The sequence below is a fragment of the Macrobrachium rosenbergii genome, chromosome 27 (genome assembly GCF_040412425.1).
Source record: "Macrobrachium rosenbergii isolate ZJJX-2024 chromosome 27, ASM4041242v1, whole genome shotgun sequence".
Classification (NCBI taxonomy): domain Eukaryota; kingdom Metazoa; phylum Arthropoda; class Malacostraca; order Decapoda; family Palaemonidae; genus Macrobrachium; species Macrobrachium rosenbergii.
This window is the reverse complement of record NC_089767.1, coordinates 15,210,713-15,227,571: the sequence shown is the minus strand read 5'-3', so window position 1 is coordinate 15,227,571 and position 16,859 is coordinate 15,210,713. Positions and strand designations below refer to the sequence as shown.

At 37.2% G+C, this 16,859-nt stretch overlaps 1 protein-coding gene across 2 annotated transcripts in view; it reads right to left on the bottom strand.

The window, feature by feature from the left end:
* Positions 1-2,701: 2,701 nt before the first annotated feature.
* Positions 2,702-16,859, bottom strand: part of Xpac (DNA repair protein complementing XP-A cells homolog Xpac) — a 77,101-nt gene continuing 62,943 nt past the window's right edge. The window contains exon 7 of one of the 2 annotated variants that reach the window (XM_067128972.1): positions 2,702-5,524. In XM_067128972.1, coding sequence (XP_066985073.1) covers positions 5,484-5,524 — 41 coding nt within the window. In that variant the 3' untranslated portion in view covers positions 2,702-5,483. Of the gene's footprint in view, positions 5,525-8,012; positions 11,509-16,859 lie in introns of those variants that run through there. The other variant, XM_067128971.1, reaches the window with a different exon arrangement.

The window sequence follows — 16,859 nt, the reverse complement described above, 5'->3', positions numbered from 1 at the left end:
TATGTTCTTGTTCTAGTCTGGGATCTAGAATGGGAGCTCTGAAAGGGAGTAGGTTGCAGCAGACACAAAGATCTGGGAGGAAGAGTCGAAGAATCCTTGGGGCGTCTTGTAGATTGGGAGAGCAGGTCCTGAGTGTTCTTTTTCTGCAGGTCAGAGGCAATGTCCAGTACTATAGCCTGTGGAAAAAGATACATCTTGTCCAAGGGGGAGAATAGGAGGGCCGATCTCTGAGATGGAGTGACGCCTTTCAAAGTAAAAGAACACCAAAGCTCTCTTTTCTTAAGTACACCCATGGCGTACAGAGACTAGCTAACTCCTGCGTACTATCGCGAACGCCCCTGTCAATACAGGAAAGTACTCCTAAGAGATCCGAAGAGATTTCTTGAGGTAACAAGGAGCACTCTCTAAGCTTGTGCACAAGAGCGCCCACTGCCCAGTCTAGGAAGCTCATCACTTTGAAAACCTTAAAAATATTCTTGAGAAGGTGTGCAAGTTCCGAGGCTGAAAACATAATTTTGGCTGAGGAGAATGCTGATCTCCTAGCCGAGTCAATAAGGCCGGAGAAGTCTCCCTGAGAGGAGGCAGAGACTCCCAGGGAAGGAGCTTCTCAGGTCACATAAAACCTGTAGCTCGATCTGGACAACTTGGAAGGTGGGAAACAAAAAACTGCTTTGCCTTGTTCCCTCTTCTCAGAAAACCACCCTTCTACTTCATCCAGTGCCTTCTTTGCTGAAGAGGAAAGAACCAATTTCGGTAATTTCAAAGAACTGACTGAGGGGGCTTCCATAAAGAAAGTCGAAGCAGGAACGGAGGGAGTAGCTGGCGAAAAGAAGCTTGGATAAGTCGCTAGCAGGAACCTCAACAGCGCAGAGTATGCCGACGAAGGAGCATCTTGATCTGGAACAACCTCTTCCTCAGAAGAGACAGGAGAAAGCGATAAGTCCGCTGTCGTCTGAGCTGTAGGAGGAGCCTTCTGAAGCAAACTGAGAATATTATCCAGTTTGCTCTGAATCGGGTCAACTGAAGGAGGAACAATGTCCGAGACAACACTACTAAGAAGTGGTGGAGGAGTGGGTGCCAATGGGCGCTCATGGGGTGCTGTAGAGGCGGAAGCCAGTGACAAAACCTGTCGGTGAACGGGCGCCAGTGGGTGCTCAACCGCAAATGGGAGTTTGGGCGCTTCAATGCTAGTTGCTGGCCGCTTGGGCGCTGATTGTAAAGATGAAGCTGCTGGGTGCGCAACACCTGGTGCATGGTTCCTTTATTCGACGAAGAACGTTTCCGTGCCACAAGACACTTAGGCACCAATTTACCACCGTCGTCAGATGAAGCAGAAGAGAACTGTTCCGGGGCTACCCCAATGGCTACATGGTGGGCGCACTGAATCCTTGCCCTTCTTACAAGGAACAGGGTAAGAAATCTCAAACTCCACTGCACGTCTTTTCAGAGGGCGTGACTTGTCTGCACAGCACCGTGCACGCCTGGGACTAAAATCTTTGGAGCTGGAGGACATACAATGAGCACTCACTTGAAAGCCTTTCCAACGGCCTTTGGTTGCAGTCTGGGATTCATCAACAGACTGAACCGAGGGGGAGACTGCTCAGGGGCAGACTCCACCAACCTTCCTTAGGCTGCCAGTTTGATTCCTCCCAGGTGCTGGGGAGCATGTCAGGGACCTTGGCCTAAGAGAATCAGCGGGCCGAACAGCCACCTCCTCCACTACCACTGCACTTACACTGGGCACCACAGGGCGCTCTGACTCACTTTTATCCATTAGCACTTTCACCGATGACGCTAATTTAGTGATCAATTGCACAATCAACTTGAAGTGAGTGTCAATTTTCAACTCCAGACTGACGATGGTGTTGGGGTCAGAAACGTGAGAGCCAGGTAAAGGAGAGGGTTGCACAGGTAGAGGAGATGGAATGGGATTGGAAGAAATTACAGGTGCAATTGCATCCGACTTAGCGGATGAATCCTGACTAGCTAAAGCTTTACTAGATTCCCTAGCAATAGCTTTCCTCTTCCTATCTCTAGCTAGTGAATCTAAAGTCTTCCACTTCTTTAAATCCCAGTTGCTACACTCTTCACAACATATATCCACTGAACATGTTTGTCCCCTACATTGAACACAAACAGTGTGAGAGTCGTAAGATTCTTTAGTCAGTCTAGTATTGCAGCCTTTGCTACAATACCTAATACTAGAACTACTAGTGTCAGACATCCTGGAAAATTCTAATACAAGTCCAAAAAACAGGCAAAAAGTTGTAAACCAATGATCAAAACTCACCTAACACTATCTTAATTATGCTGAAAGGCTACGAAAATAAATACTTCACCAATCGAAGATAGAGCAAACAACCAGCAAAGTATAAATTTCAAAATTCAAGCTGCTGCCAACCACAGTCCTTCAACCACAGCTGGCAGAAACAAATTGAAGCTCTTTGCTATGTTGTACCTTCTCTTCAAAACACTGCCTAAAGGTATGTAATTACTGGGTAAGTTACTTATATAAAAACTTACTTTGTTTTAAAATTCAGCTAGTTTAACCTTAGACCATACCAATCATATATAGCCCTGAATATCAATTTAACCAAGAAAAACAAAGTCTATTGATTTGGGAGAACTTTTGTCAACCAAGAGACCAAAGCTCAGACAAAATTTTAAGCTGCAAGGTTTAAAAAAAGTAATAGTAATGTTACCTTTTATATTTATAGCTGAGGAAAAGAAGGAAAAAGTGAAAAGGTGTGGTAGTACAGTTTTGACTGATAGACGACTAATTTTTTGCCACAAAGACAGAGTAATAAACAAAAAACAAATCAATAACCATCTTCTTACTTGATTAACCTTGCTTATATGTTTATACAGCTCACTGATCCTTCTTAAAGCTATACAGGAACTTGAGAGAGACTTAAGAACCAGTGTCAAATCCTACTTTGGAGGATTTAAAGTCCTTCAGGAATCTCTTTCTTGAAACATTGGATCAAACTCAGCTTAACTGATGCTCTAACAACTATGTCTTGAAACTTAAATGCCAGCAAGAGGCAAACTTTTAGCCACTGATAGCAGACAGAATGGAGAAACACGAGAAATTCCACACTTACTGGAACAGTGAAGTCAACTGAATCAGAATCATTCTCACTGGACAAACTACAAAATCAGCTCCCACTGGATTTGTAAATGTTGTGGTCAAGGTCTGTAATCCCTGTGGTTGCTTCTTGGGAAAACCTTGGGGTTGTATGAAACCTTGGGAAGTTTGGCTGAGAACCTTCTTCTATGACAGTACTGACAAAAGGTTTGTAAAACGCTCCTCTTGTGAAAACAGAAAACTCAATCAGACAGATCAGTATCAGAACCTTTTCCTGTCTAGACCTATTTGGACCTCCTCCTCTCATAAAGAAAACACAGAGCAGACAAACCTTTAAGACCCACCTCACAGCTGAGAATGGGTACAGCAAAGACACAAGAGAGCCTCCACAGCAGGTGAAGGTCCAAGTCAAGCAAGGACATCATGGCAAAACAAGGCCTAATTGGAATGCCTTGATAAGTTTTTTTTAGCATAATAAACAATAAATAGCAAAAATATGCTAATCAGAAATATGCAAAACAAATTGGCATAATGAACAATACATAAAAAAATACACTACTTGGAGATACAACAAAACTATCACAAAAACACATAATATACCTGCAAAACCACACAAAACACTGAGCAGCATACCGAGTACACTAAATACAGAATATGTGATATAAAAAGAAAGGCATAAAACACTTACGTTAGGTTTAATTCATATATACAAAAACAAATGCATTAACCACAAGATATATCAAAATGATACCAACTCTTACCTAAAATTACCCAAGCAAATAATACCACCACAGACTCTCAAGAACAACCAAAAACACAAAAAATATATACACCATATTTCTTGGCATATAAGATACTTGTTCTAGAGTTACTTATAAGATGAAGGTAAAGTGAACAAGTCTAACCTTATAGGAAAGCTTACAATTTTTTAGTAGTAACGAATCATACATAAAATCCAGCTGCAATCGCAATACCAGTAGCTAATGCTTTTTGACAGTTTACTTTTAGTAAAGCAGATTCTGTCAACTAGTTGCAAGGTAATATTCTGGTGACAGCCAGCAAACCAAGATTTCTAAAGTACACAGCAGGGTATCAATTTTGAACAAGACCATGGCTGTGACTTATTGAGTTATACTGTACCACCATTCAGGGGCCTTTCAGAGGGTTAGGGTTACCAGATCTCATCCTCAGACATGAGAGAGAGAGAGAGAGAGAGAGAGAGAGAGAGAGAGAGAGAGAGAGAGAGAGAGAGAGAGAGAGAGAGAGAGAGAGAGAGAGAGTTAAACAAACATGTATATGATTGTTTAAGTTTATTCATAACATTCAACTGCATTAGTTCAAGTGCCTAAGATGTGTTGAGATGCTATAGTGATAAATGTTATTTATACACATACATAATAATGGTGTAACATATAAAATATGCTTAAAATTGCAGTATCAGATATGAACACTAATAAAGGTAGAGTGAAAGAAGAAAACAAAAGATGGTAGGCTGGGTTTATGTCAGTTATTGCTTTAGGCAAGGCCATTAATATAATTAAAAAATCTAAATAAAAAAAATATTTTGTGAAAGGTTGACGACTTATCTTTAACAATATAGGCTTTCCAGTTCTTTTCATTTACAGTAACACTGAATTGGAATACTGGTTGATATGAAGCTTTAACATTAACTATAGTGGGAAGAACTTTGAAGATTTGGGAAAAAAAAGGTATTTTTCACGCATATATGCTCCCCAAATTGGTGTTCATTTCATGTCCACAAACATGGTAATACCACTCACTCAAAGAAATAACACCAAAGCAGGACAAACCTTAACTTTGTACAGTTACTTCACATACAATATACATATAAAGGTAGTGCTATAAAACTTACCTCTTGCTGCTGAGTGGATAACAAGTCTTTAGCTATAGCTGGCAAGCAAACTAATAAAATCCTCAGAAGGTAATACAAAATACAAAAACTATCAGAAAAATTCAGAGAATATTATAAACACTTTGTTAAAGGAAGAATTATTACTGACCACACCCTGAAGTATCAAAGATAACACTTTAATTTGAGTTGCAAATGAACATGGTAAAAGCTGAAAGAAGGTGGTGAATTAACAATGAAAACAGTAAAGAAGAATTAATGACTACCAATGACTGAATTACTCAATGCTACCAAACAAAAAAATAATTGAAGGAAAATTCAGTGAGAATTGTTACCAGTGCTACAATCTCTAATGGTATGGAAGATTGTGGTACTGTATTTTACCTGTGGTTCCAGAGGGTGCATGTGTGAGTGCTCACTCTTCTTCTGCCTAGCCAGCAAATGACTGAGTCTGGGGACATTTGAGAGTGCAAATGAGGGCAATATATCTTTGATAGAGCAGTGATGAAAGAAACCATTAATGTCCTACACTTTCCATAACTGAGATAAACCATCAACACCTTGTTCTGAAATTAAATACAATTTGTACGTAAAATGAGAAAGTTTTCCATACACTTGATTTTGATGACTCTTTATGAGAAAATAAAACTTTACAATAATCCTAATATAGGGTAGCAAAATGCCGAGACAGACAGCTTACCCTGAAAATGGTAAGCATCAACTTTCATCTAAATTTTTAGTTAATGCAAAAACAGCACAGCAAACCTAAAAGCACAAAATACAATAAAAAATTAATTAATCCAATCAAGATCTCATTATTACAGATCTTCTGTGATAGTGGATTCTTTCAGAACTTCTAAACTCTCATAAGGTAACTGAGCCTCTTAAATTCAGAGGCCAGAAAAAATACAATCGACTTCAAAGATCTAGTGTTTTATGAAGACACACAATACAATAAAGAGAAAAAAATTGAGATAAAAATCTGATGTAAAACATCAACCAATATGAATTTAGGTTTTCAATTAAAATTTTAATTATTAATCATTCTAAAATAATAAATATAGTATAAATACACTGTTAAAAAGTAAAAACAGTTTGCTATTTAGTGTCTAATTATAGTAAACAATTCTAGTTGTTTCAGTCCCAACCTAACATATGATTAAATTAACTTGTCCTAAGCTAATGAAAAGGGGCCACCATGAATCAATCCCACAGTTTTAAGATAAAGAGGAGCACAGAAGTCTATAGGTAATAGGTCTTGTAACAGAAAAAACTAAAAAATTTTCAGTATCTTACACTGCTTCTCTTTCTTATAAACTCAATTTTCTAATTACTTGTGAATAAATATCCATTTCTTCTTTTTGTATTAATTTAGCATTACTGATACACCAGTGGGAGATAACCGAGCAAAAACTGTTTATATCATAGCTTGCTCTCTTCCCCCCTTAAAATCAATATATAGTACTGTAATTTAATTTCTTTTGAATGAAAATCTAATGTAATACTTTATATTCTTGTCCTCACTCATTAATAACTTCACTGGGAGATAACCAATGAAAAATAGTTATGTCTTATCATTATACAATGGGCCAGCTTATTATACAGCTGCAAAAATCCATGAAGGCCCAAACCCGTACAGATTTTTAAGGGTTGAGCGTGTAAAACTTTCTACAAAAAAATACATTTTCTGACACCAAAATATAGTCGTAAAGAGGAAGAGAACCATAACTACTTCTACACAATTGTTGAATTCCAAGTCAGTTCTGTAATGAAAACCTTGACTCATTAAATCAACTATTCACAGTGCAGTAGCGTATTTATTACTGTAAAGTAAAAATCTGTAAATTATTTGAATATAATTTAATAAATACAAAAATGGGACAAGAACTAAATATCCCAATTTTTGTATTTATAAAATTATTCAAATAATTTACAGATTTTTACTTTACAGGAATAATGTTCTATATAGATGTCAGCAATTTTCCTACATCCTTTTCATTTACTGTATTTATGACTGGTGTAATTAGTATTTAAATTTTTAGAGTACAGTAATGGTATATATTTAATTATGAATTATACTACTGCCCACAGATAACTTAGTCATATTCCTTAAGCTCTGTTTCAGCTGATAACTTCCATCACTGGCTTTAGTGCCTGCACTATGAAAATGAGTGTTACTCCCTTTACAGAGCAACAGTATCCACATTCTACTGATAAGCCATATTTTCACACTACCCAGTACCGTAAGTCTTTCCTTCCCTTCACTATAAAACTGTGGAGAGGTCTTTCTGGCAGTATTACTGATGCAGATGTTCATCAGTTAAAAAAAAATACTACTAACTGAAGGCACCACGCAGCTCTGATTTGCGCATCCATTTTATAAATAAATAGGTGTTTATTTGCCTTTTTATTTAGTTTCTTCAGTGTTTTTTCTTTTTAATATATTATAAAACTTCTATTCTGTAAAGTTTGCTGTCCAAGTCCTTGAGCTTTCAAGTTTGTTCCATTTAAATGTTTTAATAATAATAATAATAATAACCGAAAATAAGACGGAAAAATTGTCGAAAATCAAAAATAATAATGAAAAATAATAATAAGTTTTAATCAAAAAACCTTCAAATATGATTAGCTATTTTTAAAGCCATTTAATTTCTGTATCTAACAACCTGATGAATTTTCGTAACCGGAAAAGTAAACCTGGGACTGCCTGTAATAATAATAAGAATAATAATAATAATAATAATAATAAAATAATAATAATGAAAAGCTATTTCTAAAGCATTTAATTTCTGGATCTAACAACCTTTTTCACCAAAAGTGAAAGAAGAGTGAAAAGATACATGTTACACAGGTACTGTACGAGTATATACAGTACAGCAAGCGGGCTGTCTACAATTGGCGGGTCAACTGGTATTCCAAGTTTTAATTGGTCGCAGGGTGATGCTGCTTCATCTGGGCCCATAGGAATTGCAATCTTCTTGGCCTATTTGATGGTGTTGGCTGGGGTACCACTTACTGATAGGACTGATCTGATAGTCTGTTCAGGTAAGATGATGACATCGGGTGTTCTCTCTCTCTCTCTCTCTCTCTCTCTCTCTCTCTCTCTCTCTCTCTCTCTCTCTCTCTCTCTCTCGTTGGTATTTGGCATCAGCTTAGGCAGTTGACTGATTTCTTATAGTTTTCCTTATAATTAGTGGGGAGATATTTAATTTTTTCCTGTGTTGATGCTAGGCTTCTTTTTCTAGTATATATAGTCCTTGGCCTGTATTTGTTGTGCTTTTTATCAGCTCTTCTCTCTTGGGCCTTTTATTATGGTTCTGTCTGCAATGATTAAAAATGGTTCCTTTTCAAAGGCGGCAGAGAGAGCGATTATGACACTACTTCTCTTCAAAGATGTCTCGGGGGTACTGGGTCGTTCTTGAGAAGTAGATGGCTAGTTCATATTTTTATGGCAAATCATAAGATTAATCATACCTCCTCATACATTAAGGGTGATATCTTCATTTATTACTTTCCTGGTGCCTTCTCGTCCTCAAGTATTTTTGGTGAATAAAATTCTTATAATATTTTTACAATTCCACTTTTGTTGTGAATGGATATCTAGGTTTGCCATTCAATCAAGACATTTGAGATATTGGCAATCATCGGCATTTGTGCTACTGTTTTGATCTCCTATGTGGTTTCCCTCCATGTGGAACAGTGTGTGAGGGCACAATGGATGAAGGCATCCACCCCAGAACTTTTATGCCTGACAGGACATTTGCTGGAGCCATTAAGGCAGAGGCCCGAGTTCATAGGCTTTAAATAGACCACGGTTGTAAAATCGTCGAAGTCTGCAGTACATGGACATCCAGGAAGGGGAGGGTATCAACACTGCATTTGCAAGTGAAGCGTAGAACAGAGTATTTTTTAAAAATAAAAAGTTCTTAATATTTTCCTATCTTCTTAATATTTTCAGATCCTCTTCACTGTCCTCTCTTTTGAAGGTGTCTTCAATATAATGGTTGTATTAGGGAGGGCTAAGGATCTACTTAAAACCCCTTTTCCCTGAGACAACCAATGTAGAAATTACTGAACAGGACCCCTTGAGGGGATCCCATTGCCACTCCAATCTCGCAGTAAATATGCCCTCTACAGGTGATAAAGGTGCCTTCTTGGTGCATATTCCAAGAAGGGCATTGTAATCTTTCTAGCCTACTCGATGGTGTTGGCCGGAGGGATGTTAGCTGGGGTACCCCTTACTGGTGTGACTGGTATGAGATTCCACTCAAGTGAATGATGACACCTCGTGTTTTCTCTCTCTCCTTCGCTGCCCTCTCTCTCCCGTTAAACTTGGGCACCACATGATTTCTTATATTTTTTCTCCTTATAATAGTGGGGAGATATTTAGTTTCTTTTACTGTGTATATGCTTGGCTTTTTTTTCCAAAATGTAGTCCTTGAGAAGGCACAGGCATTGGCAGTCTGGTGCCTAGTCAATAATTTTCGTGCTTATAATTAGCTCTTCTCGTCTGGGTCTTTAGGTTTGCACACCATGAACAAAGACAGCACACTAATAACCACATGCCCAAAAATATAAAAAAATTTGATTAATTCTTCATTAACTTGGCTACTGGAAAGGTACAAGCACAAAGGAGTAGCTGTATGCAATGGAAAACACAGGAATATCCAGTACACGTGGCATGCAAAAGAGAAATCTCAGCTACTAAAATAAGACAGTCAAAAGACAACCAGGTCCTCTGAAGGTTGTGAAAACAGTGGGAGAGATAGACCGCATGAGGTTGTGACAGGTCATAGGCCTGGGTGGTAGGATTTTGTTTTTGAATCAAGACAGCCAAAGCAAGCCTTGCACGAGCAACTCCATTTACAAAGGCATAGGTTTGCATTCCTGTCAGAATACTAAACTTAAATCTTATCTCCTTCAACAGAAGAGGGAAGACATTTACATTCATTACTGTATTTTCCTGAGTGTCTTCTCATCTTCCAAGTATTTTTAGGGCATAAAATTCCAATGGTAGAATTTTATAAAACAACTTTGGTCATTATTGGTGTTGGTTGAAGATTAATCTTATAATTTACGACAAGAATATTAAGACCAATCATCTAATTCTCAAGACAAACCTGGCACCCCTGGACATATCTTTGAAGAGAAGCAGTGTAATATATGAGTTCACATAACCAAAGGAAGGATGCCACCACTCATATATCAAGATGACTACTGACAAACTCTCTCAGTGTCTCTCATACCACCTTCAGAAAAGGGCAGTCTTTAATCATGACAAGCAAAATTATAATAAAAAATCCAAAAGAGATAATAAAAAGCACAGAAATCATAGATCAAGGACCAGACAGCTGATGACAGTCCTTCTTGAAGCATTAAATACTCTGGAAAAAATACCAAGCTTCAATACAAATACATGAATCAGCTGGCACCGAATCTTGCGCCAAACACTGACAAGAGCGTGACAGAGAGAGAGAGAGCGGAGAAGGAGAGAGAGAAAACACCAGATTTTGTCATCTTACCTTAGCTGATCATCATACCAGTCACACAGCTAGGGGGTAACCCAGCCAACACCATCGAATAGCCTAAGAAGATCACAGCACCTCTAGGACTACATGCAGCAGCATAAACAGCAATCAATCAATAATAACACTAATAATAATAAAAACAAAAACAATAACAACATGCATATACAATACTAAACAACAGCTAGGTCATAAATTCTCTCCTCAGTTTCTAGTTATGTGGAGTGGTTTTTAATTGTTCGGATTTTCCTTAGATTTTAATCTTTCATATTTTCTTAATCTGCATTATCACTAATATTATTCTTAATTAATGATGGGGCAAATCCTCATATAAGAGGTCTTGTCTCATCTTCTACTTTCAGGTGAGACTACAATTAATATTACTCACATGAACACAGTTTTATAGAAGCAACATTGAATTTCCTCAGCATAGCAAGCTCATTAGTGAGAATGAGAAGAGGTAAAATAAAGAGTACTGTATACCATAATTCATTAGAATATGATTGATAAAAATAAATAGTATATAAATAAAAAAAATACATAAAGAAATACTGTAGCACATAAAAGTATTTAATTACACAAACTGAAAAAACTGAGCATGGTGCTATTACAACCTCTCTTTAACTTAACAGCACCAACATCTGTAACACTACCAGGAAGTGTGTTCCACTGTTCAATATCAAAAAGAATTGAAGCTCTCCAGTTTTTGATGTGTGACACTGTTTTGCTTAAACTGAAAGGTAATACTTACACAATGCAAGATTACCATTAAAAACAGAATGTACAGTGATACAATTGCTCTCTACCAGATAAGGAATGCTTGTGGTCTAATGAATTTTAATGTTTTTGCATAGAATCTCAAATTAGAGTAGGTTACAACTTGTCATATGTGTACGTATGGCCACAAGTTTTACAAGTACGGGAATACTCATCCTCGTCAGGCAGATATGTTTCTTCACCGTATTCGTGTTCGTGGTTTTTAGTTGCTCTGGTGTAAAGACTACTTCTCACATTCATCCTCAATTCTGAAAGAAAATTTATGCCAACTTGTAAAGAAGTTTCAAAGTGGGAAAACAATAATTTTCTTCAGTCACACTAAAGGCCAAAATTAAAAATTATTGTTCATTTAGGAAAATCCGGTGACATCAAATGACATAGTCCTATTCACAACCCTTGAGAATTTTTATGATGTCAAATGATGTCATCTGCCTAAAATTTTTGGTGAACTTCGTGGCAGGCTGACTGTTTCTTTTTGTCTTCTATTATTGGATACATGCACTACAATAAAGTAAAAGTATGCACTACAATAAAGTAAAAGTATACAGCATAAAATTGCAGTACTGTAGAAGCAATTGCACCATATACTAAACCAATTGTTAAAGAAATTAAAAGGCAAAAAAGTCAAACAGAAATTACAATGTATTCCCAAAAGGTCACACCCTACATCCCAACCTTGCCCTCCACCCTCTCCACCTCGTCCACCCTGTCATCACAGAGGCTCCAGGACTAGCCACTTCTCTTAATCAAATAGAAGATGTTTGTCTGTCGTGTGTGTTGTGCGTGTGTGTGTGTTCATATGTAAGTGTAATAAGTGTATGGCAAGAACTGCATCATCAAGATTGTTTTATGTAATCATTTTCATCATCATTCAATACTGCAATGTCATGTGAAAGACTTCTATGGAAGTCAATATGTATTAGCATATCCTTACATATGCATAAGGTCAGTTGTGTCTTTCCTTACATATGATTAAGGTGAGTGGTGTCTTCAATATTACTACAATGATTTTTCAGTTTGTATTATTTTATAAACATAATCATCTACACACGGTATAAAAAATAAACTATACATATACAGTACTGTAGTATGATATTACAGCTACAATATGTGCATTCTTTCTCTGTTACCTGATACTGTTAATACTGTATTGTGCTGTAAAGTAAAAAGGGTATACTGTACTGTATATAATTTGGTAGATAATCCACTGTGTAACAAAAAAAAATTTTTTCTCTGTTCCTGGCTTGTAATAATTTTTTTTGTGTTGCTTAGGTCCTACATACAGAAAAAAGTGCTATTACACAATATAAAGTTTGGGTTTGTAAAAAATACTAGGCTATTCATTAAAATTTATTAAAAAATACCTTTATTTTTTCCAAAACTTGCTGTGTATATTATGTTTTAATCATATTATATTTATAATTTGTCACAATATCAGTAACAAAGAAATAACGACATCACTCCAGAACATTCTTACACGAAAGATGTAAGTGCGCGCAAAATATCGCGAATATTCTAGAGCCTAGAGTGGGGTGAATCGCACCAATGATTGTCAGTCGATGACTTAATCAGGGATATGGGTCTGACAAAGTCCAATGCAGAGTTATTCCTCTCCAGGATGAAGCAGTGGAACTTGGTCAAGGAAGATGTGCATATTACAGGTCAGAGAGTTCGACACGAACCTTTCTCAGGTTTTTACACTCTTAGGGATGGCCTCTGTTTCTGCCATGACGTACCTGGACTATTTGACACTATTGGAGTGCCGTTTGTGCCCAGGCGAGTGGAGACTATGAATGGACAGCTCCACCACAAGTTTAAAAGCTGTCTTCCTCCACAATTAAAACAAGTTACCGACGCTCCCTCTAGCTCATTCAGTCTACATGAAAGAGGATTACTACAGTGTGAAAGTTCTCTTGGAAGCTCTGCAATACAGCAACTACAATTGGGAAATCATTGGTGATTTCCAGATGGTGGCTTTCCTGCTTGGACTCCAAGGAGGATTTATCAAATTTCAATGCTTCCTCTGCCTTTGGGACAGCAGAGCTACCTCTGACCACTACAAAAGAAAGAACTGGGAGCAGCGAACAGAATTTGTAGTTGGCACCTGGAAAGTCATGTGGGAGCCACTGGTTTATCCTAGAGTTGTGCTCATGCTGCCACTGCACATTAAGCTGGGGTTGATGAAGTAGTTCGTGAAGGCCCTAAACGAGGAATCATCTGCTTTCAAACACCTTCTTAAGTTTTTCCCCAAGTTATCTGAGGCCAAAATCAAAAGTGGAATATTTGTTGGACCTCAGATAAAGAAGGTTCTTGAGTCTACTGAGTTCTCCAATAAGTTCAGTAGTACTGAGAGAACAGCTTGGAACTGCTTCAAAGCAGTTGTTAAGGGCTTCCTGGGCAACTACAGAGCAGAAAACTACCAGCAACTTGTGCAGGATCTGATCAAGGCTTTTGGAGCCGTGGGATGCAGGATGTCGCTGAAACTCCATAAGCTGGATGCTCACCTGGACAGATTCAAGGATAATATGGGCTCCTCCTCAGAAGAACAAGGCGAGCGATTCCACCAAGATGTGAAAGAGATAGAGAGGAGGTTCCAGGGCCACAACAATGAAAAAATGTTGGGTGACTATATCTGGAACCTAGTGCGAGAATGCGACCTAAACTGCAACTGCAAATCAAGGAAATCCAGTCATTTCTGATGTGTATAATTGTTTCAAAAGTGTAATATGCTTTTATTTGTTTGCTTTTGATAAGCTTGTGTCATGGAATAAATATACTTACTTTATTGACTGAATTTTATATACTGGTTCATTTTAAAAAGGGTATTTTCTTGAGAAATATGAAAATTTTGAAATTTCAAAGTCCTGACCACAAACCCAAACTTCTGATTAAATAATGGTGGTTTTTTATAATAATTTGATATAACAAACAAGGAAATTACCTTTAGAACCAGGGAACAAAAACTAATTTACACGGTGATCTACTGTTAAGTTAACTATCAGTAAATTTTTTGCCAACTATACATTTCACAGAATTAGGACTTCAAGTTTGGAGGTTAAGAGTTATTCTTGAATTTTAAATTCTCTTTTGTTGTTTAAAAAAAAAAAAAAACACTTGCGGTAACTTCAATAAGTTTAGATGGTACAAGAACTTGCTAAGTGAAAGTTGAAAAAAAATTAGGGTAATTACCACCACCAATTTGTAAGTGACAATTATGCAAAAAGTTTAAGGGGTGAAGTAATTCAATAATTCATAAATAGGGAATGATAGTTTTCACTACTAAAGACACTCTTATACTCAAATGCATACTGAGGATTAGTGAGAAGGGAGACTGCAAAGTAAAAGGGTTTGTATCAAAAAGGTTATTTTTAAAAATTACATTTTCAGACTAAAATTTTTAACAAAAGGTCTTATTCTTCAAATATTCAGATTTAGAATTTTTACATATTATACCAGCTAATGTGATCTTTGGTGGTTATCTATACAAGGTTCTGCAGTTTTCCTAGTTTTATAGAGAAGTAAAGTGGTTATCTATACAAGGTTCTGCAGTTTTCCTAGTTTTATAGAGAAGTAAAGAAGTTACAGCTGTCAGTTTAAAAAAAAAAATTACTTCATTATAGATTTTTCAGTGATATGAAAAATTATTCACAAATTTAATTATACATCAGCATGTGCAGTAAGTAAATTTATTTTTGACAAGAAACTCCAAATTCATTGCAAACTTTTAGAGCAGATTTCATTTATTTTATTTAAAAAGTTCACAGGGTATCTTACAAGTGTTTGTATTGACTGTTCATATTTACTTACAGGTTTTTACCTTTACCTTTAGCTACTTCATGTGTTTATGAAGAGTCTGTACCTGAAGGTGTGGTATACCAAATTATCTCAAAAGGCATAAATAGTCATAATGATTAAAAAGCCACAATAATATAATTGATAAATTGTATATTTTAAGACACAAAAATATACAAAAAAGGGGATAAAAACGAGGGGAGCTTTCGACCGTTTACGGTCCTCTTCAGCCAACTGAATCAAAATACTAGTTTTTCTTATTAAAAGACACGTTGAAAAGAATTTTGGTGATAGTCGATCCAAGAAAACATCGAACTCTCTTTCAGTGTGGACTAGGCAGTTACGTAATGGCAGTTTCCCATCTGTGGGCCAAGTCGTGATCTTCTTAACGGCTGTCGTTCGACGTACGGTGCTCATCACTGGTGACTAGGTAATCGACTTTCAGCATCGGTGCCTGTTGTTTCTGCGACAAATGCCACTTCGACAACCTGTGCGGGAGAGATGAGGAAGACACAGTATCAGGGCCTCGAGAAACTGCCTGAAATTTAATTTTATGGAATGACAGACTAGCCTGTCTGTATGTAGGTCCTCCTGCGTAAAGGCTTTATTGCCATCTAATGTATTGCAAATATTTATCAAAGCCCCCTCCACTACCCTTCTATGGCCTACTTGACTACTTCTATATATAGTATTAGCTCCTTCCCAATCCATGACGTGATTATTCTCCCAACAATGTTTAGCAATAGCGCTGTTTTGAGCGAAGTCCCTAACCGCTTTTTATGTTCTTGCAATCTGATGTTCTTCCCTCTACCTGTCTCCCAAAATAAAATAAATTACAGAGCTTGCATTTTATAGAATATACTCCTATGTCTCTCTTGTTACTATCACTATTAATTCTGTGGCTATTGTTTTTATTGAGTTTGGATTTGATTGAGTTTTCAAATGAGAAAGCTACTTTAACATTACCTGTACTATTGATTAACTGGGCTGTTGATTTTAGTTTTTCGTGATATGGAAGCGTTATGAATCTCTTGCTGTGATCAGTCTGCTTGAGTGAAGGGTTGTAAAACTTTTTCTTAGCCTTAGACAAAGCATCCTCAATAAAATGGGTAGGGTAACTCAACTTGCTAAAAGTATTTCGAATATGTGCAATTTCATCATCTAAATATTGTGGGTCACAAACCTGAAGAGCCCTGGCAGCATGTTTACAATGATATTTTCTTTATCTGTATGCTGTGATAAAACTTTCGGTAAAGTGAATTCAAACTTCTTTGTGTTTGGGTTGTGAAAAACTAGGACATCCAAAAAAGGTAATCTGTGCTCTGATTCCTGTTCAAAACAGCACTATTGCTAAACATTGTTGGGAGAATAATCACGTCATGGATTGGGAGGAGCTAATACTATATATAGAAGTAGTCAAGTAGGCCATAGAAGGGTAATGGGGGCTTTGATAAATATTTGCAATACATTAGATGGCAATAAAGCCTTTTACGCAGGAGGACCTACATACAGACAGGCTAGTCTGTCATTCCATAAAATTAAATTTCAGGCAGTTTTCGAGGCCCCTGATACTGTGTCTTCCTCATCTCTCCCCGCACAGGTTGTAGTGGCATTTGTCGCAGAAACAACAGGCACCGATGCTGAAAGTCGTTCTCCACCCACGAACCACCTAGTCACCAGTGATCGAACGACAGCCATTAAGAAGATCAACGGTTGGCCCAAATACGGGAAACTGCCCAAACTGCCTAGTCCACACTGAAAGAGAGTTCGATGTTTTCTTGGATCGACTATCACCAAAATTCTTTTC